General features: G+C 36.9%; 1 protein-coding gene across 3 annotated transcripts in view; it reads left to right on the top strand.

The window, feature by feature from the left end:
• Positions 1-25894, top strand: part of Pnpla8 (patatin like domain 8, phospholipase A2) — a 52865-nt gene that overhangs the window by 13914 nt on the left and 13057 nt on the right. For 2 of the 3 annotated variants that reach the window (XM_085697711.2, XM_085697712.2), the window contains exons 2-8: positions 3121-4247; positions 4338-4487; positions 10560-10711; positions 12469-12563; positions 14948-15119; positions 20188-20245; positions 22797-22991. In XM_085697711.2, the coding sequence (XP_085553837.1) occupies positions 3210-4247; positions 4338-4487; positions 10560-10711; positions 12469-12563; positions 14948-15119; positions 20188-20245; positions 22797-22991 (1860 nt within the window). In that variant the 5' untranslated portion in view covers positions 3121-3209. The remainder of the gene's footprint in view (positions 1-3120; positions 4248-4337; positions 4488-10559; positions 10712-12468; positions 12564-14947; positions 15120-20187; positions 20246-22796; positions 22992-25894) is intronic. The other variant, XM_085697713.2, reaches the window with a different exon arrangement.

Raw genomic sequence — 25894 nt, 5'->3', positions numbered from 1 at the left:
TAGCAACTGGCCTTGAGAGAATTCTTGTGGTAGTCTGGCAAAAATGTGGTTGCATTCTGTTCTTGTCCTAAATTTTTTCCTGAAGCAAAATTGAAAAACAGTATATTAATTTCCTTGGTGAATATATCAAGACTGCCTCATGTTGTCTCTGTCATATGGTTACTTGTAATCACTCCTGGGAGGGTCTATAAGGAAGAAGAGCAAGCTGGGCAAAAAGAAATAGAAAATGTATAGTTTGAAGCAAAAATGAGCACCTGGAAGGAAATTTAACAGTGGAGCCAAAGCTTGTGCTGAAACATAGAAAGTTCCAAGTTGGAAGAAAGGGAGGGATGCCATCAGGGCAGGTGTCCAGCTATACTCCCCACTTGTAGAAAGGAAATGCCTGAGTAATATTCTGCCTCTAAAAAGCAACTTAAAAAGGGGATCTTACTCAAATGTGTGGGACGATGCTTCCTCCCATGAGGACAAACTTCATAGTGTCATCCAGGTAGTCATGAAGGACAGACACATGAGTAAAAGGGTTGTGAATCTTCCTCCATGGTTAAGGAGAGCTGCTGAGGCCAGCCCACATGTGACAGAGTAGGGTCTGCATGAAGGCCCTGGGAGGGCAAGAGTTCCTGAGAGGCCATTGTGTAAAGCAATGAAATTGAAACCAGCATTGCACTATTGTGTTAAAAGCCTCAAGATGCTGGAGATAAGCCCTGCTAAGTTGTAGTCTTGCTTTGGTCTAACATTTCCTCACTAGTCTCCTGTTTTGGAATGGTAATGTATTCTGTGCTATTCTGTGGTGGAAGTATATATAGTTTGCTTTTTGCTTTTGCTGGGGTTACAATTAAGAGGTTACCTTGAGTTTCACAAGAAACTTTGGACTTTTAAACTGTGTTGAGACTGAAAGATTATGGGGGACCTTTGAAGTTGGACTGTATGGGTTTCACGTTATGATATGGCCACAGGTCTTTGGTTACTGGTTGTGGGCAAGTTGCCTTTTTCTTGGTCTTGCTGTTTTATTATGGCAGTAGTAGCCCAAACTAAGACAAAGCTCTTAGCTGTTGCTGCCACCCTGCTTTTTGCTTTGCCATGGATTCCTAACTAACCGTTTGACCCTGTAATCCCCAAATTCAGCACTTTCTTTTGTAAGTTGCCATGGTTTTGGTGTCTCAGCACAGCAGCAGATGAGTCCAGAAGCTGAGAATGTTCTAAGAGCGGAATACTGGAACCTGTGTTATAGTGTACCTGCTCTGCTGTATTCTGTCTTCCCTGGTTCTCCATCGGGATCCAGGTCTCAGTACTGTGATTTATGACTTTCCTTGCTCCATAACTACTAATATCTTACATTACAACGTCTACAGTGGTCAGCCTGAATCTATGTCCTCAGACCGCACTCATATTTGGTTCAAGAGAAAGCTGCTTTATTCTCTTTAAGGTTGAAGCTGTGTTTTGTGTTGGCTCACTTCTCAGAATTACATCTCTTCACAGGAAATAGCATCTTCTTTGGTCTGACTTTTCTCTATCATTAAAAAAATAAATAAAATTTAACTTGGATTTAAAATTATTCAGATCGCTGGGTGGTTGTGGCACACCCTTGACTTTATTCTCTGCACTACAGAGCCAGAGGCAGGCTGATCTCTTTTAGTTTGAGGCTACTCTGGTCTACAGAACGAGTTCCAGAACAGCCAGGGCTATACAGAGAAACTCTTGTCTTGAAAAACTAAAAAAATAAAAACTAACTAAATAAAATTTTGTCAGATTTTGTCAAGTAGCTTCTATATCCTATTTTCCTAACCCATTATCAACAATGAATAGCACTTGTATTTTTCTCAATTGCTACCCTCTCCCCTTGCCCAGTGCTAGAAACTGATTCTGTGTCCTTGTATGTACTAGGTGAGGCTTGTGTCTGAGGTACGTCTGCAGCCCCTATTTTTGTTAGTTCAAAGGTTAGGGCTTTTGTTGTTGTTTTGTTCAGTATCTCACCCTGTAACCTCAGTCACTTATCCCATGAAGCTCATACTGGTCTTGAATTTGTAGTCCTTCCCTCAACCTTCTGAGTGTTGGGACTGCAGGCATGTGCCATCATACTTGGCCAAAATGTCTGTTTTATTTGATGCGTTTTAATTTTATAATTATTTTTATGATTTTACTGTTTTATTTGTCTGTGAATGGCTTATAATGTCTCTTGTCCATTTTACATTTTTCCTATTTATGTATGTTTTTCTATATTGTAATTACGACCACTTGCAAGCTGGTACACATAATTTCTGATGTGTACTGTGTAGGCTAGAGGTCAGCATCTGCGTCATCGTGTGTCACTCTCCTCTTTACTCTTGGGTCCTCATGCTTGCATAGCAAACACCTTACCCACCGAGCCATCACCCCGCTACCTTAATTTAATGAGAAATTACTAGATAAGGGAAATTAGGGAGCCTCTTTAGTGAGCAGCTGCTACTAGTTAGGGGAGATAGTCTTGACATGGCTCTTTCTTGCTGTAATCTGTGGGTGGCCTCACCATTTAATACCATGTCCACTTTGGATTGAGCATCCCATAAATGATTCACAGCAGATGGGGTAAACTCCTGAATCTTGTCTCCAGAGTACTTAAAGTCTAATGCTTCAAGCTAGTCAAGAATTTAATAATTGTAAAAACAGAAAACAGCATAATTAGAACTTAGTAGGCAGTGTCTCTGATTTCTTCTCCTAAGTGTCCTACTCCCCAACTTCTAACTGACATCTGCACTGAACACTTAATTTTTTGTTATTTTTAAAATTAAATTTTACCAGTCATATGAGAAATATAGTATTCCATCTTTTTAATTTTTGTTTATTGTTATTTGTTATGTGTTGGATGTTTGACCTTCATGTATGCAGTGTACCACATTTGTGTAGTGCTCTGAGAGGCCTGAAGAGGGCATGTGATCCTCTGGACCTGGGAGGTGTAGAGAAGGGCTGTCAACTGGGAATTGAACCTTGAGTCTTCTTCAAGAGCAATTGCGCTTTACTGCTGAGCTGTTTCCAGCCTTAGTCCATCTTGTTTTGAAATGGTTTGTTGCTGGGTACAAAGTCATGTGTATAAACTGAACTTTCATTTTTAACTTGAATACTAATTAATCTTTTTTTTTTTAACAGGTAAGACCATGAATTACGGAATTTTTTAAGTGAAGCACTCAGGAATGAAATGAGAGAATGTCACATAGAAAATAAATGATTTTTAAGTTATGTCTATTAATTTGACTTTAGATATATATATTTACCTCCTCAGTAATGCAAGAAGTCTTTGTGGGAATCAGAAAAGCAAACAGCTGCATTTTGTGTGTTCCAAACATTACTGGCGAATGCCCCATATCAATGTGCACAGAGATTTTCACACAAGTAAGAAAAGCTGTAAGTGGAACAGAGGTGAAGCATGCTGCAGTAAGCACTGGCCCTCTCCAAGCAACCATGGCTTACATATTGGAATTTTGAAACTTAGCACTTCTGCTCCCAAGGGACTTACAAAAGTGAGCATTCATATGTCCCGTATTAAAAGTACTTTGAATTCTGTTTCAAAGGCTATTTTTGGCAGTCAAAATGAAATGGTTTCACGGTTAGCTCAGTTTAAGCCAAATTCTCGAATATTAAGAAAAGTATCAGATAGGGACTGGTTAAAACAAAAAAATGTTAAACAAGCCATTGAGTCTCTGAAAAACTATAGTGATAAATCATCAGAAAAGAATTCTTTTGTGGAACAGAAAAGTTACATTGCAGATAAAGAAGAAGATACAGGTAAACGGAGCCTTTTCCATTACACGTACACTATAACCACCAGATTTGGAGAGTCATTCTACTTTTTAGCAAACCATATTAATTCATACTTCAGTCGCAAGGAAAAAATGTCTCAAACAAAGGAAGATAAACGTCTTCAGGACAAACCAGACCTTGAAGAAGAGAAATCCAGTTCTCCTGACCCTGACATTGTGACAGACAGGCCAGATTCAGGATCTTCCCTAGGTGATGGGGACAAACCTTCCAGCCCTAGCCAGACGCCAGAGGTTCTTCCGGTGTCTGCAAAGCAAAGTATTGCTAACTTCCTTTCTCGTCCCACTGAGGGTGTGCAAGCCTTAGTTGGTGGTTACATTGGTGGACTTGTACCCAAATTAAAGTCAGACTCAAAGAGTCAGCCAGAAGGACATGAAGAACCTACTAAAACTGAGCAAGCTGTCAGCAAAGACAAGAAGGCAGAGGAGAAAAAACGTGTCTCTCTTCAGCGAGAAAAGGCAAGTTGTTTCTCAGAGTGGTCCTAAGAAACATTAACCATTTGTAGGGTACCTTTATCTCCTAATCACGTATTTCATATGATCTTGTAGATTATTGCAAGAGTGAGTATCGATAACAGAACTCGAGCCTTAGTTCAGGCCTTAAGAAGAACAACCGACCCAAAGCTCTGTATTACCAGGGTTGAAGAACTGACTTTTCATCTTCTAGAATTTCCTGAAGGAAAAGGAGTGGCTGTCAAGGTAATTTCTAACTTTTTAAATATTTGTCTTGAAATATAAATTCTAATAAACCTTTTAAAGTGGGGAATGCAAAGCCTTTCTCTTTTGAAAATTTTTGTTGTTTTAAATCATACGGTATATTTGGGAATTGTCCGTTATTTTATAGTACACACTAGGCTAATGAATTACTTTTATTCTGTGACATAAATTCTGCTTATTGTGACTATCTATACTTTGATTTGAGCATGTGTAAAAATGGAGCATAAGTTTAAATATGTTAGTTACATTGCCCAATAATTATAAAAATCTAAATTGTAGTGCAGGTATTTTTTTGCTGTGTAATCACTTTTTCAAAATAAGAAATAGCCAGGTGTGTCATACACCTCTAACCCCAGCGTTTGGGAGACTGAGGCAAAAGGATCAATAATATTGAGACCAGCTTAGGCTGTAGAGCAGATTCTGTTTATAAACAAAAGACAGGAAACACAATATAGAAAGCCAATATAGAAAGCCATTGCTATTTTTTAATTCACCATCCCATGGTCTTTTTACATTTGAAGTCTGAATTTTAACTGATCATCGAATTGGTAAAGCACTTAGTTTTCCTCTCCTCGGTGGTCTACATCCACAGAAGTGAGCAAGGTTTAGACTTCAGCATTTAGACGACTTGAGGAGAAATAAGCTGAGTGTCCAAGGAAGGAGCGTCTCCGGGTCTATACTGAGTTTACATGTCTGCTTAATAATTTGGAAATGTCATGAAAATATTGTTACAGTTTCATTAAATCCCTGTTAGTGCTTTTATTATATATTATATATTATAATATGTATTATATATTATAGTCTAATTCTTATTAATTAATTAATTAATTAGTTACTTTACAGAAACTTGTTAGTTCATATTTTTCTACCTTTTATTTTCTACCTATTGTTACAGTTTAGCTGATAAGTTTTTCTTTGAAATATACCCTGCAAGTTTTACATTTTCTAACACATATATACAGGTTTTCAACATTTTATATTCCTAAAATTTGAAATTTATATTTCATATATAGATTTATCTTTTAGAGATAAGATTTTGAAATAATGAGAGTGTTCATGTCAGGGATAGCCAGAAAGGAGAGATCTAAAATAAAATTTCTGTTAGTTCACTGAGTTTCTGTAACACAATACCTTCCCCTGGATGGACTAAATCCAACAGAAATCTGTTTCTCATCATCTGTGTACTGAGAGGCCCAGTGAAAAGTAATGACTGATCTGAGGTCTGGAGAAGGCTTGTTACCTGTCTGCTGAAGCTTGTGACTAATTCACAAGACAGCATCTCCCTTTTGCCCCCATCTCTAGGTCTCTAATCTCACACATGAAGCAGAGGTCTCATGACCTAAGCACTTCTTGAAAGACCCTACTTTTTAATAGTAATGCACCAACAACTGAGTTCCTATATGAGTTTTACAAAAGACTAGCATTCCAATATAGAATATGTATTAAAGAATGACTTAACAACATATTATTCAAGAATAAGCTTCATTTGTGTCAAGTGAAGTTCACAGACTTAGCATAGAAGTGAACAGAGAGAACACTGCCAGAGCCCCAGAAATCTTCCTCCCACCTCTCAGTTGTAGTCGGCAGAAAAGGTTAGTTTGCACTCTGCTGTGTTTGCTTCATTTTTTACTTGGCACATTGATAAGATTTATTTGCAATGTGGCAGGTAATTTTAAATGATTCCTCCTTATTGCTTATATTTATTATGGTGGGTCACGGTTTATTCTTTATACTGTTAATTGATTTCTGGGTAGTTTTCAGTGTTAGTCTATTAGGAATTACTAGTTGTGATGGGGGTGAGGTGAAGCTGCTGGTAGCAATGGTAAGGGTTCTCTTATATTTGAGAAGTGATCCCAAATACAAGAAACCATCAATACTGAGAAGAAATGTGGTGTGGAAATTCTATTCAGATCAGTCAGGGATGAAAATCTAGGTATTTGGAAGAAAGTGGTCGCCTTTCCCTTAAATAATATCTAAACTCAATGAACTGACAAAATTGTGTCATGTGTTGCTTGGCAGTGAACTTTGCCAACTAAACTTTTTGCCAGTTCTCCCACTGTCTTAAGCAGCTTTTCTTTTCTTTTTTTTGTATTCTTCAGATGGTTCAATTGAAATGTTAATGTGGGTGGGGGAAATCCCACGTGCTCCTACTCCTAGATAAAGAACTGCAGGTTCAATGGCTTCAGAGAGAGGGAACCAGTTGCCTCCATGGAAGAGCTCCCATACTGGCTGTTAAAACCCAAACAGTCAGCCCTGGACACATGTACATTCAGGCAAAGCTTAATAGATTCAGTCGGTTCTGTACACATATATGTCAGGTCCAGCCTTGTTCCAGGGTAGGGGCGTGTGGATTAGAAATGTTAGAATAATCAGAAAAACAAAAAAGATACAGAGACATAGGATAGAGTCGGGAGGGCAGCCAAATCTGCCCATGTTTATTTCTTATGATCTTTAAATACCCCGTCCACAAGAGGGGAAGAAAGGAAAAGCCTTTTTTTTTTTTTTAACCATCCTACAATGAACAAAGTGATTACCATCTTAATACCCAAAACACCAAGTAACCACACCCTCAGTCAAGATACCTGTTAATAGCCACACCTTAAGTCAAATCTTCTGTCAGAAACCTTGAAGGAGCAGGAATAGGCTTGAACTCTCTGACATTTAGTCAGTGGAACAGATCCACTCTGTGGGCCCTCTTAAAACTCAAAACACCAAGCAGCCACATCCTAGGTCAAGATGTCTTGTTAGTAGCCACACCTTAGGTCAAAGATTCTATAAATATGTAAATAACCTTGAAGAAGCAAGACTTTGCCTGAACTCTCTCTGACCTTTAATTAGGTCGAATGGATCTACTTCCATGGGCTCCAACACACATACCCCTCTCTCTCTCACAGACACAGACATACCAACACCACCATCCCTACCAAAGGGTCATGAGTGGGGTCGGGGGAGGGGGGACATAGAAGGAAAGGAGGAAATGGTATAGCTATAGAACTTGTTTATGATGTTCTTAAAAAAATGAAGTTAAATTTTGAAAAGAAAAAAGAAATTTTTACCTACTCTAAGTATTTTTCTGTGTTTTTTCAAAAGTTTTGTTTTGCCTATTGTACTTTTCTGTATTGTTCATCTAGAGTACATTTGCTTTTGTTGTGTAAGGTAAAAGTGATGTGTAATGGTTGTTCTGTCTCTTTAAGAGACAAGCCACGCCCACTCACCCCCCCATCTGCTGAGGCAGGCTGATCTTCAGCTTCTGGCCTGAGCTCACTCTCTTTTTCTCTCCATTCGAACTTCTCTTCTGCCTCTCTCCCCACTTCTCTGCTCCCCCCTCTGTCTCTTTCTCCCCCCCCCTCTCTTTCTCTCTTTCTCTCTCTTCACCCCTTATCCATTCCCCCTCCATAACCCCATGAATAAATATTCAACCTGCCTGCCATGTGTCTCCCTGCCTGGGACCAGCCACTGCTTGGGGACCGGCAGCCGTCTCTGCTTGGGACTGACTACTCCCAGAAAGCATTTCTGCTGCCTACTGCCACCGGGGATCTTGCAGCATTTTTTAAAAAAAAATAATAAAATGATGCTTAATATATATCCAGTTGAACAAGCAACCATTTGTTGAAAAAAAAAGTTTTCATAAATAAGGCGGTTATTTATGGGCCCATTGTTTTTGTAATAGTCCATTTCCTGACACAGTATTTTGTTCTGCTAATGTATTTATGTATTTTTGCTCCAACACTGTACTTCCTAAATTACTTTAGATTTATAATAAATTTAATGTTTCATTTTGTAAGTCTTTTTGCCTCTGTTCATCCTTATAATTTCTAACTTAGCTTTTCTTTTTAAAAAAGATTAACTATTTTTAAAGCTATGTATATGCATATATGTCTACATAGGTATATGTTCATGTAAGTAAATATGCCTCTGGAAGCCGAAAGAGTCATTGACTCACCTTGGAGGGAGAATTATAGATGTTAGGGAACTACCAGATGTGGATGCTGGCAACTAAACTCAGGACTTCTACAAAAGCAGCTCATGTTTCTAACCACTGAACTATCTCTCCAGCCTCCTAACGTTGCTATTATTTTTCTTCCTTTTTTTTTTTTTTAAAAAAAAATTATCTTTATCTGTCTGTCTGTTGCAGTGTGTGAGTCTGGTGCCCTGTGGAGGTCAGAGAGAGTGTCAGATCCCTGGAACCGGAGTTACAGTAGTGATCTTCAATGTGGGTGCTGGGTATTAAAACCCAGACCTTGGAAAGTGTATCCAGTGCTCTTAATCACTTACCCAGCCCCTACTTAGACTATTCTTAGCATGTCACATTTACAGATGAATTTTGAAGTTAAAAAAGACAATAAAATTAAGTTAAGATTATAGGAAATCAGTAAGACGGTTTATGGTTAATTATCAACTTAATCTTTGTTTTCCATCAGTATTTAAACCTCTTTATCGTGAATGCCTTATACATCTTTCATTAGGCTTATTTTGTTAATTTATAACTGTGATGTTTTGATGTATAATTTTGCTAATGTTATTGTGATTTAAGCATCTTTTATTGGTAATTCTAGTAGGAGACTCGTCCCTGGTCTTTGACTATATGGTACCAGTTTGACAAAAATTATAACTTTTCTGTATGCTGGGCAATTGTGAGTTTCAGAAATTGCATAAATTCTAGATTTTTTTTTTCCAGAGAGTTATTTTGCTCCTCTGCTGACATACAAAATGGACCACCATCACTAAGTAGGACAGAGCTAAGGATTATTAGAGTTTGGGAAAGACCTCTAATTTTCCTGTTCTTAGTGTATATTCCTGCACTACCACCATGCCTTGAGTCATCCAAACTCAAGAATACAAAACATTATCTTGTTTTTACAGAAGGCTTAAATTTAGCATTTTTTCCCTCCCATACATTTTACTTTGAGAATTCTGCAGGTGTGTTAAGTTGAAAACAGCTATGCAGGCTTCCTAGGCCTTCAGTTTTGTGACTCCAACCTCATGAAAATACAAGCTTCGCTGAGTTCTCTGTTCCTTTGTGACCCTCCCTAAATCAAGCCCAGCTTTTCTGTCCTTTGTGTGTTCCCAGAATCAGCAAATGTCTGGAGGAAAGAGCAAGGTTATCAGCTCCAGGCAGCAGTTACCCTCTCCAGATGGAAAGCTGCTCCCGTGCTGTGTTAAGCTCTGTGATGCATTTAGAACATGGCCTTCTTGAGTTCGCTAAGGTTTTTCTGGTTGCTCTTGACATGGGCAAGGACCTCTAACAAATTTTGTATCCTAACCAGTAACGGAAATTTGCCTGTGTAGCTTCCACTATTGTTCAGATTCCTGTAGGGGTCCTTTGCAGCCCAATACTAGCTAGGACAAAAAGCAGAATAACAAAAATAGTATTTCGGGTTTGGTTGGTCAACAAAGAAGCAAAGTGAGTAATGCGTTAGAAAATTATTCAATGTATTGAGCATTACACGACTCAGCTTTTCCCTTAAATTTATGTTAAGCTTTTTGGCAAAATTTCTACTAATTGTATTAAGTCAGTCATCTTTTCTGTATTGAGTATTGAATGTTTTCTTTTTCTAAAGGCAGTCTTGCTATGTAATTCTGGCTGGCTGAACTTACTCTGTAGCCCAGGCTAGCCTCAACCTCACAGTCTTCCTGCCTTAGACTCCTAAATGCTGGGATAATAGGGGTGTGTTATACCACTTAGCAAACATTGCACATTGTAAGAAAATGTTTTGGGAAGAGGCTTGTATTTTTTGGTTGTTTGTTTGTTTTTGATTCTCAAATAAGGACAAATATATGCTAAATTGTTATTGATACTGGAATGTCATAAAGTAATCATTTTTAATTACAGCGAAAGTAATAAATACACTTTCATTTTATGCTATGCTCATGTCAGCTAAATATGTTTTCCTTTTGTTCCAGGGTGTCGCTTTAGCGCAGGCTCGTCTTGAACTCTAGCTTCCCCTCCCTTATCTTCCTAATGTCAGGGTTCCACGTGTGTGCTGCCGTGCCTGCTACATTTTCTTTCTTGATCTGACAGAAGTAACAAAGTGTCTTTTTTTCTCAATGTAGGAAAAAATTATTCCGTATTTATTACGACTTAGACAAATTAAAGATGAGACTCTTCAGGCTGCAGTTAGAGAAATTTTGGCCTTAATTGGTTATGTGGATCCAGTGAAAGGCAGAGGAATCCGAATCCTTACAATTGATGGTGGAGGAACAAGGTAAGGCTAGAAAAATGGCTTTTGAAACTATAGATTTAATTCAGCTTTAGAGATTTTATTTAAAGATTTTAATAGAGTTATCCTAGAATCATTTTTTTTTAATTTTTATTTTTTGAGACAGGGTTTCTTTGTGTAGCCCTGGCTATCCTAGAACTCACTCTGTAGACCAGGCTGGCCTCAAACTCACAGAGATTCTCCTTCCCCTGCCTCCCAAGTGCTGGAATTAAAGGCATGTGCCACTACTGCCCAGCCATAAAATCAATTTTTAAAACTAAAACATAAAGTCACTTTTATTTATTAATATAGAGGCTATATTGGGACATATATTTTGAAATTAGACCTTTGTCTGATTTGGAGTTGGTGAAGATTTCCCATTCAGTAGGTTGCCTTTTGTCTTAATGACTGTGTCCTTTGCTTTACAGAAGCTTCTCATTTTCAGGAGGTCCCATTTATTCATTGTTGCTCTTATTGTCTGTGCTACTGGGGTTCTACGTAGGAAGTCATCTCTTGTGCCCATGTATTACAGGCTACTTCACACTTTTCTCTTCTATCAGGTTCAGTGTTGTTGGATTATATTGAGATCTTTAATCCATCTGGACTTGAGTTTTGTGCATGGTAATAGATACGGACTATTTTCATTCTTCTACAGGTTGACATCCAGTTATGCCAGCACCATTTGTTAAAGATGCTTTCTTTCTTCCATTGTATAATTTTAGCTTCTTTGTCAAAAACCAGGTGTTCATAGGTTTGTGGATTAATATCTGGGTCTTCAATTCAATTCCATTGGTCAGTGTCTCTGTTCTTATGCCAATACCAAGCTGTTTTCATTACTGTAGCTCTGTAGTAGAGTTTGAAGTCAGGGATGGTTATGCCTCTGGAATTTCCTTTATTGTATAGGATTGTTTTGGCTATCCTGGGTATTTTGTTTTTCCATATAAAGTTGATTATTGTTCTTTCAAGATCTGTGAAGAATTTTGTTGGGATTTTTATGGGGATTGCATTGAATCTATAGATTGCCTTTAGTAGAATTACCATTTTTGCTGTGTTGATCCTACCAATCCAAGAGCATGGGAGATCCTTCCATTTTCTGGTATCCTCCTTAATTTCTTTATTCAAAGACTTAAAGTTCTTGTCAAATAGATCTTTCACTTCCTTGGCTAGTGTTACCCCAAGATACTTTATGCTATTTGTGGCTATCGTGAAAGGTGAAGTTTCTCTGATTTCCCTCCCTGCTTCTTTATCCTTTGTATATAGGAGGGCTACTGATTTTTTTGGAGTTGATCTTGTATCCTGCCACGTTACTAAAGGTGTTTATCAGCTGTAGGAGTTCTCTGGTAGAGTTTTTGGGGTCACTAATGTACACTATCATATCATCTGCAAATAATGAAAGTTTGACTTCCTCCTTTCCAGTTCGAATCCCCTTGATCTCCTTATGTTGTCTAATTGCTGTTGCTAGAACTTCAAGCACTATATTGAGGAGATATGAAGAGAGTGGACAGCCTTATCTTGTTCCTAATTTTAGTGGAATTGCTTTGAGAGTTTCTCTTCATTTAATTTGATATTAGCTATCAGCTTGCTGTATATTGCTTTTATTATATTTAGATATGATCCTTGTATTCCTTATCTTCCCAAGACCTTTATCATAAAGGGGTGTTGAATTTTGTCAAATGCTAAAAGCAGTTTTATAAAGTTATCTTATTCTATAACTTGAATTTCCCTTGAAACAAATTATCCATTTGTATTTTTTTCTTTCACAGAGGTGTGGTTGCTCTTCAGACTCTGAGGAAATTGGTTGAACTTACTCAGAAGCCAATTCATCAGCTCTTTGATTACATCTGTGGTGTAAGCACAGGTAACTGTCATGTAGTTGGGTGTGCCCTACCAGTGAATTACAGGAAGACCATGAAGACTGGAGACCATGGTCCTGCTCTGAAATACTGGGCAGTCTTTTCTCAACTTTAATGTGTCAATGTGTCATGAACTTTTCAAACTTACTTTTTAAACATGTAACCTTTTAAGTGTAAGCATTTAAAATGACTTTTTTATTATATTTTCAACAAGTCACATTGACAATGAATAATTGTTAATCACTGCTTTTTTGGCATAGTCACCATAAGGAGATGATGGGAGAAGAATGAAGTGGCAGGTAGTCAGATGGCACTTGAGTTAATATAAAACTAAAGGCGGTAAAAGCCTTGTTTGTTTGTAAGGAATATCAACGAGTAATTTGACTCCTATGTTATTTATATGGTGGTTTGAAACTAGAACTTAAAGTGGCAAATGTGTCTTTGGTCTGCAAAGCTACTTTTAAATACTGCTACTTGGCATATGTATGAAAGGAGGTTTAATGTTTGTATACAAGAATTTTACTTGAAGTAATTGTTAATTTATTTTACTGTTTGACTCAGTTTCTCATTTTAATGTGCTCTTCACAAGGTTTATATCTATGCCTTATTCTTCTGAACTGTGGTAACTCTAAAGACCAGAGATCTCTCTATATGGCTAGTGTTAAGTGTGGCATATTCCCAGAGTGCACACTGATTGTTCCCCAGCTGAAAGACTGAATGATGAGAACTATTGCAAGGATGATTCATGGGGTGATGCACATTGGAATAAGGAACCCAGGGTTTCAGGTGTTAGTAAGCATGGAGAAGGATGGTTAGAAGGAAGAAAACATTTCTTTGCAGAGGTCTCTTAGTATGTCATATTTGAAATTTTTTTTCATGTAGATTTCTTTTAATATATAGTATGACTCTTAAGATAAGAAAATAAAGGGCTGGAGAGGTGGCTCAGCGGTTAAAAGTATTGCCTACTCTTCCAAAGGTCCTGAGTTCAATTCCCAGCAATCACATGGTGGCTCACAACCATCTGTAATGAGGTCTGGTGCCCTCTTCTGTCCTGCAGGCATACAAGAGACAGATTATTGTATACATAATAAATAGATAAATATTAAAAGAAAGTTTTTTTTAAAAAAAAGGAAAAAAAAATAAAGTACATATCCAAAAGTAATTGACTTCTCAAAGAGACATTTCCTAAGACTAGTGTTGTTAGTGGGTTTGGTTTGACACATTCCCCATTTCTGAAATTTGGAATGGTCCTGGCAATTAAACCTCTAAAGGTAATAGAAAGACTCTTTCTTAGTGCTAGGGAAGCAGAGACAGAAGGGATCTCTATGAGCTCAAGGCCAGCGTGGCATACGTATCTAACTCCAGGACGGTCAGGACTACATAGAGGAACCCTGTCTCAAAAATAAAAAAGAATCATTTAACTTTTTAAAACAAATTACTTGTTATGTTTTGAGAATAGGAATATTCTCAAATTAAAAATATTTTATGTAGTTTGATCTATAACATTGTTTTTTCAAGTTATGAGTTATCTTTTACTAAAATGATGCCAATTAACATAAAATTAATAAACTTTTCATCACTGGAGAGATGACTTAGGGATTAAGAGAGCACTGCCTAAATTTTTCCAGGACCAGGGCTCAGTTCACAACTATCTTTAGCTCCACTTCCAGAAGAGCTCGTGCTCTGTTCTGAACTTCATGGCACCAGGCATGCATGTAGTGTGCTGACATAAATGTATTCAGAACACTAATACATATGAAATAAAACCGCTAAAACTAAGAAAGCATTTAAACTGTATTGTTGTTTATTCCTTTACAGGTTAAGCAGTTAAGCAGGTCTTTGTTTTACTCATATTCCAGCACTTCATTTCCTCTTTAGTTCAGAGTAAGGCATAGTAAAACCACTAGGTGGCAGAGTGTCCTACCAATTGCAACTGGTACATAAAATCAACTGTTTAAAAGAACATCTTAGACTGTCTAATTTCTTTCATCACATTGATTCTAGGGCCTAACTCATGGGGAAGTTGCTTAATGAATTTATGGAGTTCTCAAATACACTGTATTTTGTTAGTAAAACTTGTTTTTACTTGCCATTTCATCTTACATATAATCTAATTTAGTATAAAACATTTAGATAATATTTTTAAATTGCTTTCTTTGTTACCTCGAAGTCTCTGATACCTTTCAGTGTCATCTTTTGGGACGTGAAAAAGCATTTTACATGTATTAGTCAAGTGTAAGGGACTTATAAATTGTAGTTATTATTTATGCTCATTTCACAGACAGACAGCATCAGATGTAGAATTTCAGCAGCTCGGTGGCTCAGAGTCATGTGTACTTATAAGAGCAGTCACCTCACTGCTGATAAAGACTAAGAATGTTCTTTCCAGGGGCCATATTAGCGTTCATGCTGGGATTGTTCCACATGCCGCTGGATGAATGTGAGGAACTCTATCGAAAGTTGGGATCAGATGTGTTCTCACAGAACGTCATTGTTGGGACAGTCAAAATGAGTTGGAGCCATGCATTTTATGACAGTCACACGTGGGAAAAGATCCTTAAGTGAGTTTTAATTCTTTTGAAAATATTTTGGTTATATTGTTGTTTATACATATTAAAATCATATTATTCCCACTTATTGGAAATAACTACTATTACTATTTTGGTGACTCATGTTCTAGTCACAGATTCTTGAAATTGTGTGTGTAAGACTTGCATGTAGAAATTATAATTGCCATTTTTTAATGTGTGTAAGAGTGCATATTTTATCTCTATGTATGTTTATATGTGTGTGGTGTCCATGCACATGTATGTGTACATGCAAGCAGAAGCCAAAGGTTGATGTTAGGTGTCCTCCTTGGTCATTCCACGTTTTCATTTATCTGTCTATCATTGTGTGTATCATGTGTGGTCATGTGTGCTGTAACATGAGGGCCTACTTGTTGGGGTTTCTGTCCCACCTGGTACCCCACTGCTGGCAAGGTCCCAAAGAAAATCACACAGAGATCTCCATAAGATTATAAACTGATTGGCCCATTAGCTCAGGCTTCTTGCTAACTCTTATAACTTATGTCAACCCATTAATCTTATCTATGTTAGCCACATGGCTTGGTACCTTTCTCAGTGGGGCAGCTCACATCTTCTTCTGTGATCTGCGCAGGACTGTGGAAGGAGCTTCCTGCTTTCCAGAATCCTCCTGTTCTCATCGCCCCACCTCTACTTCCTGTCTGGTTGACCCACCTATACTTCCTACCTGACCAGTCAGCTTTTATTTAAAACATGATTGACATAATACAGACAATTCTCCCACACTAGTGTGCGCTGTAGTACCTATGTGGAGGCCAGAGGGCAGTTTGTGGAGTTGGTTCTCTTCTTCCACCTTTTCATGAAGTCTAGGGCTAAAAGTCAGGTTCCATGATTGTGAAGCACATCCTTTATCCACTGAACCATCTTCCCAGCCTATTTTATCTTTGAAAGCAGGATCCTTTACTAAAGCCGAAGGTCATCAATTTGGCTGAATTGACGGGTGAGCAGGCCCCAGGCCTGCTTGTCTTTGTCTCCCCATCGCTAGAATTACAGGTCCATACCTGCCTGGCTTTTATATAGGTTCTGGGTCCTGAACTCAGGTTTTTGTTTGTGGGCAGGATTTTGCAGGTGGAATCTTTTCCTGAGCCCTCAATAAGTTCCTTTTTAAAAAGTTATAAGGTGATATTGAGCACAGATTGTAAGTATCTACTGTTTAAGTCATTACTCTGAAACAGAAGGTAATACTAAAATTTCTTTTCAGTTGCAATGAAATCAAAACTGGAAGTGCAGAGTAGAAATTGAGATCACCTCAAACTTAATGAAAGCTGTGGAACTTGTAATATATCTAGTTCTTTTCTTGATTAGATTTGTGTGTTTGTGTGTGGCATGTAAGTGAATGTTTGTGTGTGTGTGGTGTGCATGGTGTGGATTCTTGCATAAAAATGTGTACAAGCGCAGGTCAGAGGTCAACCTCCAATATCATTCCTCAGGCACCTTCCACCCTTTACTTGAGACAAGATCTTCTCGTTAGATTGGAGCTTGGCAAATAGGCTAGGCTGGTTAGTTATGAAGCTCTAGGGATCCACCTGTCTCCATCTCTTTGTCTCACCATTACTGGAAACACAAGCAAATGCCCAGCTTTCTGATTGGATACAAACTCAGGTCCTCATGCTTCCTCATAAGACATCTCCTTAGCTCAATCTGTTTCTCACATATATTTTATATAACTGAAGTTACTTTATACTTGTAAATTTGTGTCCTCCCCCTTGTTTTTAATTTTATTAAAACATGTAACATTTTTGAAAGACCACACTGCATTTCAGAGTGTGGCTGTGTCATATTTTCTTAACCATATTTGTGTAGGATGTTTATGAATTGTTATTTTTCTTTCTTTTGTGATTAGGATAAGCTGTGGTAGAAAACTGTAAGCAGAGACTGCTTTTTTGTTTCCCAGTCACCCAGAAATGAATAATCACATGGAAACTATATTAATATAGTTATATATACATATAATATCATATATATGAAATATATATATTACAACACTATTTGTCCTGTTAGCTCAAGCTGCTTATTAACTAACTCTTATATCTTAAATTACCCCATTTCTATTAATCTGTGTACTGCCACGAGACTGTGGCCTACCAGGTAAGGTTCTGTTCTGACATCGCTCTCCTTCAGCAACTACATGGTGTCTTCCTGATCGCCCATTCTCTCTCTTTATTTCTGTTGGGATTTCTGCTGCCGAAACAGCTTTAATCATCAGCCAATAAAAGTAACACATATACAGAAGGACATCCCATATCAGAAAACTAATTTTAAACTTCTGCCAACATTTCAGAATGTATCAGTCTTGTTAAATTATAGGAAACATACTCATTTCTCATTTGTTCAAATACTGTTTTTAAAAAATAATGAAACATTAAAGAAATCAATGAAAATAACCTATAATCCCACTAAGAGCAAAAACTTTAACATTTCTTTTTATAACTTATAGCCAAATAAGTGTGTGCTTGTGTACATGTGTGTATTCCTTCTCCCCCCACAATTGGGATGATTGTGTATGTGTCCTGCACTTTCACTTAGCATCTGTTGCAGGGGATCTATCATTAATATATTTGAAAGCATTTTGAATGGTTGTTCATTATCTCATATTATGAATATATTATTTTTGGCTTAACATATTTCCTATTAGAAAAGGACACATAAGATGTCTTATTTTTGTAGTTCACAAATGGACATGGACACCTTACATATCAATTTACGTCTGCTGATATCTTTAAAGGAAAATCCTAGACATAAAACCCTGTGTCAGAATGTTATACATGTTTTAAAGGTCTTGGGGGAAAAAGAAGACGTGAATTTGGAAGGGAAAAGTGGTGGTAGGAAGAGGAAGGGACTGGAAGGCAGAGAATGGGGATGAATTTCATCCAGACATAGTAATGCTTGGGTGAGTGAAAGTCTCAAACAATAAATCCTGAGATATATGTTTGTATCTAGCTGAATTGTTCTTAAAAATAGGATCCTGGCTTATTCATCTGCCAGTTTTCTATTTCTGTTTTATGTAGTCTTTTAAAATAACAAATAATTAAACTTTTAAAATATATGAGTTTGAGAGTTTTTTAGAGACCATGAACCTTCTTTATATTTTTTATTACATTATTTTTGTAAATTTTATGGATATGATATTTTGCTTATTTTTCTGCCACTGCAGTGCCCATTGTATTATGAATATATTAACCATATATTGAAAACTGTGTTAATTGTTTTTTATATGTATTTATTGTGTATATCTGTGTTTGGGTTTTCATGCCAGACTGTTTTCTCTACCTGTGGGTTCCTGTAATTGAACTCAGATCATGAGGCATGGCAGCAAGCATGTTCATCTGCTGAGCCATCTAATGGGTCCAGAATATTTTTGCTGTTGTTATTTCAAGAATATACTTTATTTATTCCTAGTTTCTTTTTAATAGTGTGGTGATTTGTTTGGTTGGTTTGGTTTTTGGCGGGGGTGGGGGGGTAGGACTCTACCCTAGTTTACTTTTTATTGCTGTGATAAAGCACGATTAACAAAAGTGCCTTAGGAGGAAAGGGTTGATTTGGCTTACACATCCCAAGCACAGCCCATCATGAGTTAAAGTCAGGACAGGAACTCTAGGCAGCAACTGGAGCAGAGGCCATGGTGGAGTGCTGCTTACTGACTTGTTTCTCACGGCTCACTCAGCCTGCTTTATGCAACCCCCAGACCACCTGCTCATAATGGCCAGGGCTCTCCAGAGTAATCATTAACCAATAAAATGCCCTACAGACTTACCTACAGGCCTATCTGATGAAGGCTTTTTTCTCAATCAAAATGTTCCCCCTTCCCAGATGATCCTAACTTGTACTGAGTTAGCATCAATCACACATATGTATGCAGGTACCCTTTTGTGTAGAAAGAGAGGCCAGAAGGAGACATTGGGTACCACACTCTGTGATCTGTTGTCTTACTGTATCACTCTCCACCTTATTTCACTGAACCTAAAGGTTGCCTAGACTAGTTTTGGCTAGACTAGTTGGCCAGTGAGCTCCTGAGACCCACCTGTCTCTGTCCTCAATGCAGGGTGACAGGCATGCATAGCCTTGTCTCGCTTTTATGTAGATGCTCAGGACTGGAGCTCATGCCCCCTTGATTTTAAAGCAAGTGCCCTGCCCTTTCCCACTGAGATGTCTCCCCAGCCTCAAAAAATATTCTTAGCGAATGATATTTTTAATGTAGTGAATTTACAAATGTTCATTAACCATGTTTTTCTTAATGATTTTTAACTTTGTTTTAATGCCTATAAAATTACTTTCTGTTCTGAAATTAAGTAAATAATTGTTATTTTCAGTTTAATGGTAAGCTTTTAAGTAAGTTGTGTATCTGAAAATGATCTTGATGGGTACTGAAATCAAACTTTGTTTTATTCAATTAAAATGTTCGAGTTTACTTTTTTTTCCCCATTGGTTTGAAATACCACATTACATGACAGTCTATGTTCAAGTTTTCTTCTTTTACTTTTTGTTCAATGCCTGTAGATATTTAGTTTTAATGAAATAAATTTTCCTCTCTTTATTAGAAATATGTTAGCTCTTTTCACTTAATCTTTTAAACGAATCTTAAGCTACTTTTGCCACACTAGAAAGATTCCATGGGAGATTATATAGGAATTATCAATTATAACACAGTATGTATTTACATCCTTCAACTTGTGAACTTACCCATTATTGCAGGTTAAATGTTATTTCACGTTCTTCTGAGCCTGCTAGGAAGGAATAATTCATATCATTTCTCATGAAGTCATACTACTATTTAAAGATGTTTCAGTAAATGTATAAAAGAAAGTTACAAAGCCAACTAATGTACCACCAAATGGTCTTTTATTTTGTAACTTCTGAGTGTCTTCATGAATTTACATATGTCATTGCTGTGTGATATGCATTCATTGGATTTAAACCTCTTGGAGGTTTAAAGTTATTTTTGTTTGTTGTTGTACTATAACAGCGCTACAGGCAAGTATATAGTCCTTGATTGTTAAGAGATAAAATAGTTTTGATATAACTCACGTATTTTTGTTTAATAAAGGGATAAAATGGGATCTACACTAATGATTGAAACAGCGAGAGACCCATCATGTCCTAAGGTGAGTCTGAGATCTCTTAGGTAGACCATCACAGGGTCCAGAGAAGACATGTAATGCAAGTAGTCACAAGAAGAAGCATTCTATGGAATTTCTTTTAATCGATGTTATTGATTCCTTATCTATTAGGTCTTTCTATTAAAATACAGAATGTAATCATTAGATTAGTTCTGTATGTAATAAAAGTTTACAAACGTGAATTGTGACTGAAAATAAACATATTTTATCATAATTAACAAAATCTAGTGATTTAAGAAAAATTAAAAGTATTTTCTATCTTATTTCTGTCTTAGATTTTTAAAGTGAAGTTGTGTGTAATATATAAAATCAATAGGATTCTATTAATATATGAATAGAATCCCTGTTTTTAAAAATTCAATCATTTGGGCATATTTCTATGTAGTTCTTCATTCACTGATTTGTTTGGAACCGCACAGTCTGAAATTGCTTTATCTTGGTTTTAACAGTAGTTGTTTGATTGAGGATTATCATTGATGTGCCTAGGAATCCCATATGGCGTGTATTTATTCTTGAACGTCAAACTATAAGGATCCAAGGTCAAGATACCCCTCTTTCTGTTACTCTTTTGACTTTATCACTTTTATACCTTCATTTTGTGAAGGTTGTGTGCCTTTATGGCAACACTGAATTTGTGCAGAATAATGTTGTGACTTTACTAAAATCATAATACTTTCAAAGCATCTAGAAACAATGACTAATTTGTAAATACACTATATTAATCTTTAGTGGTATTTATTGATGATATTGTATTAGTTATTACTTTAGAATAATAAAAAAGCTAGACACATGGAATTATAGGACTGTGAGTTATTTACTTAAGTGACTATGACATAAATAACCTCACAAATGAAGTCGATGCTGTGGAACACACTAGCAGTTCTCTGAAAGCATACATTTCAAGAGATGTAAGGAAGGCTACTTTGTGAGACCTCATTGTGAAGGCTAGTAAGTAGGAGCATTCTTGGCAGAAGGACAAAGAGAATGGTCTATGCAGGCCTTAGAATTCCAGGAACTGCAAGCCTTCCTGAAGACTAGGTCCCAAGGGTCTGAGGGCAGCATGTGGGATGAGGCTGGAACATAGGCAGATTAGATCACACACTGGCCTTGAAAGCCATGACAAAGAGATGACTTCATTCCTTGGGACAGAACCCTAGGATGTGCTCTTCCTACCCCTCTTGTTTGTTCTTCTGGATCACTAGGCCTCTGTTTTTGTTTGCATATTTGCTTCCAAATTGTGGAAATTGTCAACTTTGTAAAGGAGTAGAGGTGAGTATTGGGAAACCTGAGCCACATCTAAAGGTTTTTTGTTGTAACAAATAGAGTCACTACCCTTAGAGTTCTTAATCCTCTTTTGTCTGTATCAGAGTTATAGAAAGACCCTCTGGATTTTAGTGGATGGCCAATGGTACCCATAGATGCCAAGAATCATGAATTACTTAGAAAAATTTAGGATAGGTCCAAGCAAACAGGGCCCTGGCAAGACTGGGCACAGGACAGAAAAACTTTGTCCTGTGATTTGAAAACTGAGAATTTGTGCAGGTCTATGCTCTGGCTTTACTAAAATCACAATGTGTTTTCTTTTCCCCATTCTTCTTTCCGTTTATTGAAAATAGATTCTTTTTTCATGCAGTGTATTCTGATTACAATTTTTCCTCCCTCTACTCCTCGTAGTCCTCCACACCTCCCCTTCCACCTGGATCTAGTTTCTGGCTGTTATGAATAGAGCACCAATGGACATGATTAAGCAAGTGTCCTTGTGGAAGAATGGAGCATCCCTTGGGTATATGCTGGGTCTAGAGATAGATTGATTTCCAGCTTTCTGAGGAACCACCATATTGATTCCCATACTGACTGTACAAGTTTGCATTCGTGGGTGACCCTTATTCCATATCTTTGCCAGCATGAGTTGTCACTTGTGTGATTGACCTTAGTCTTTCTGACAGGTTTAAGATGGAATCTCAAAGTAGTTTTGTGAAATTATAATATTTCCAAAATAGATAGAATAGACTAATTTGTAAATGACATTGAAGTACTACTACATTTGTTGATCTTTAAGTATTTGTTAATTATTGACACTATTACATTAGTTATTACTTTAGAAATGTGTACCATTCTGAATCTTTTAAAATAAAGTCCTATACTCAAGTGCACTTTTTATTACTGATCTGATGTTTCACAAATTCCCACAGCTTATACTTTTCTTTTTTACCTTTGTTTCTCTCATAGCAAACATATAGTTTCTTAGGGAATTTTGTGTTACACACTGATCTTGTTGGTCTTGTGGATGTATATAACTAATAGTATTTAGCTGGGCATGGCATTTCATACTTATAATTGCAGGATTCAGGAGGTTGAGGCAGAATTGCACAAATTCAAGACCAGCCTAGGTTATATTGTGAGTGTTGGGCCAATCAAGACTGCAGAATGAGGCTCTCTGCCTTTAAAAAATTAAAAAGTAATACATAGTATTTAGTTCTTAAAGATTCTAGATAATGTGGTTAATAGTCATATTGTTTGTTTTTTATCTCTTTAGGTTGCTGCTGTAAGCACCATAGTAAACAGAGGCCTGACACCAAAGGCTTTTGTGTTCAGAAACTATGGTCATTTTCCTGGCATCAACTCTCACTATTTAGGAGGCTGTCAGTATAAAATGTGGCAAGCCATTAGAGCCTCATCAGCCGCTCCAGGCTACTTTGCAGAATATGCGCTGGGGAATGATCTGCATCAAGTAAGTTGACCTGTGTGACTGTCTTTAAAACTCTGTTTGAGTCAACACTAGAGCAAGAGGAGTCAGTGGGAGGATTTTGAGAGAAGAAAGGGAAAGAGGAAATGATATAATACTATAATCTCAAACAATAAAGATTTATAAGTTGTCATTTACTAATTATAGCTGACCTTCACAAGGATCAATAAAAGGAATTGCTTCGTGTTTTTACATATGTCAAAAGATTTGTAACTCAAGACACTTTTTTTTTCAATTAATAAGGCTTATGATTTGAGAGTTTGGAAACTTGAAAGTTAGGAAAACTTCTGCTTTATATTGTGTGGTTGATAAACACAGTACCTGAACTGATGAAAAATGAGATTGTGTGTATAAACTATATAACAACATGATGAGAACTGATAAATTACTGGAGGTGAGGTCATCTGTGTGACAGTTTTACAAAGAGTATGTGGAAGGCGAGGAGGTTGTCACATAATAGCAAGCACTCACTGAGCTAGCTCTCTGCTAGGCAGTGCTTCACAGGCACCGACTCATTTATTACGTGTCACTCCATAGGAGACAGAGCTGCTTCCAGTTTACAAATAAGGGATTAGGGATTCGTTCTTATCTTTAGAACTGGTAAGAGATAGAGCCGAGATGGAGCCACAGTTACAGGATGCTCTCTGGCCTGCTGTTTCAGATGTATGGTTGGATTATCTGGAAAGTTGGATATTGTTGATAATTCCTTATCTGGATAGGTTCATTTACTTTTTCCTCTATCTAGTTTTTCACACTGTTTAAAGCCTGAATTCATAACATATACTAAATAATAAAAAGCAGATTAAAGCTTTTGAGCTAACACTTCCAGTATACATATTTTTATAAAAGCTAAGTTTTTATGTGACTTCCCACTTAAAATTAATCTCAGTTGAAGGAATCATGATCTCTAACTTTACTCTCTAATCATTGAGCTATATGCATACTCTATACTAATCAGTTGTGAGAAAAAAGTCTATTTTACTGATGAAAAATTTCAGATAGTGTTCAAAGCCCATGTGTAGATCTTCTCTATAAGCTGTTTGTTAGCTATATAAACTTGAAATCTTCCGCATGGAGAATTTTAGTTTCCTTCTATCAGGGTTAAAAATTTAAACTTACTTTTCTTGGTTTTGTTTTACATTTGGATAAAATAACATTTTAAAATGGTTGTCAATTATCCTATTTTCTTTTAGTTTTTGGAACTAGTAATACAATCTCTGTAGTTAAAGCACAGTTCTTTAATCTCTATAATCATTTTAAACTATCTATTTTGAATTATGTAAAGCACTTCCCTTGGTTTTTTTTTTTTTCTTCCACTACCTCAGGATTGGTCTTGAGGTTTTCTTTGTTTCTGATATTGATTCAAGATTTATTAACCAGATACAGTTTTTTATCTTGATATGTATTTTTATATCCATATCACTAACTTCCTCTGTTCTTATATTATTCCTACTGTGTCCTAAGTGAAATATAATTTAATATTTAAAAATACTATAATGTGGTACTGGAGAGATGACTTACCGGTTAAGAGCACTGACTGCTCTTCCAAAGACTTGGGTTCAATTCCCAGCACCCACATGGCAGCTCACAGCTGTCTGTAATCCCAGTTCCAGGGGCCTGACAGCCATGGCAAAAACACAAATGCACATAAAATAAAAGTAAATAAATTATAAAAATAGGTGTAATGATAATAATATTATAAAAATTCTATAATATTTATAAATCGTAACTTTTGATATAACCATCAATTTCAGGCCTCCAGAAATGTTGTCATTATTGTCTCTCCTTCCTCACCCCCTTTTACTGAGATGCCAGGACTGAGAACTCACCAATTATTCCCATCTGACTCCGATCTCACATTCCTCCTACCTCAGCTTTCGTTTTTATCTAAGGGGAAGCAGGTTAATGTTTCACTAACTAAAGTGCTTTATTGGTTCTTTTCTATTTTACATAGACTAGTAATATTTCTTTCCATGTTTGACCATTTTTATACTGACAACTATAATCTCTCAATTTATTGTGAGCTACTGATAAAATAACTAAACCAATGGACTCCAGAAACAATGACACATTTATTTTAAGATTCAAATGTAATCTGTAACGTAAGATCATATTTACGTAAACGCTTTTAGTTTTCTTTCTCAAAATCTTGATCAGAAAATGGGATAGTGGTCTCCTCAAAAGATAGTAATTTATTTTATTAATGGTCTTGACTACACACACACACACACACACACACACACACGCACGCACATAAACTTGGAAGGAAACAATGTTAGTTTTTGCCTCTTTCTTAACTTTTTTAAGTTGCGAAAGATAACATTAAAATATGGTTCTTTTATAACTCTCTCATACTATAGTCTTTAAATATATTATTATATATAATCTCATTTAAAAATGCCCTTTAATGTCTACAGGTATCTCATTTTAGTTCCTTCATATCCTTTTGGGGTCAGGTAGACTGTAAATTATGGAGTGGAATGTGGTATTGCCAGCCTTCAATATCAGTATTTAGAAGGCAGAGGCAGGCAAGTCTCTGTTAGTTCAATATCAGCTTGGTATCCATAGCAAGTTCCAGGATAGCCAGAGCTGCATAGTAAGACCTTGGAGAGAGGAGGTGCTGGAGGGTGTGAGTATCATACACAGAGTGAGCACCAGCTGTGTTTCCCTAGTTGTGTTCTCAGGACAAATGTCCTCTTCCTGGACTGAGCCGAAGAACAGAGATGTCAGTGCTCTTAGGACAGCTGCAGTTGTCCAAGTGTTTGCCCTTTTATCCCAGATTTGGACCTTCTGTTGACGAGTTTTCTGTAGTCTTAGTTTCAGAGACTGTTAGTACTCAGCACCGTAGAAAGAGCCCTGGGTGTTAAATGTTCATACCTATTGATAAG

The sequence above is a fragment of the Myodes glareolus genome, chromosome 11 (genome assembly GCF_982192425.1).
Source record: "Myodes glareolus chromosome 11, mMyoGla1.1, whole genome shotgun sequence".
Taxonomy (NCBI): Eukaryota; Metazoa; Chordata; class Mammalia; order Rodentia; family Cricetidae; genus Myodes; species Myodes glareolus.
Note: the sequence above shows the minus strand (reverse complement) of the source record. Positions and strands in the feature narration are given on the sequence as shown.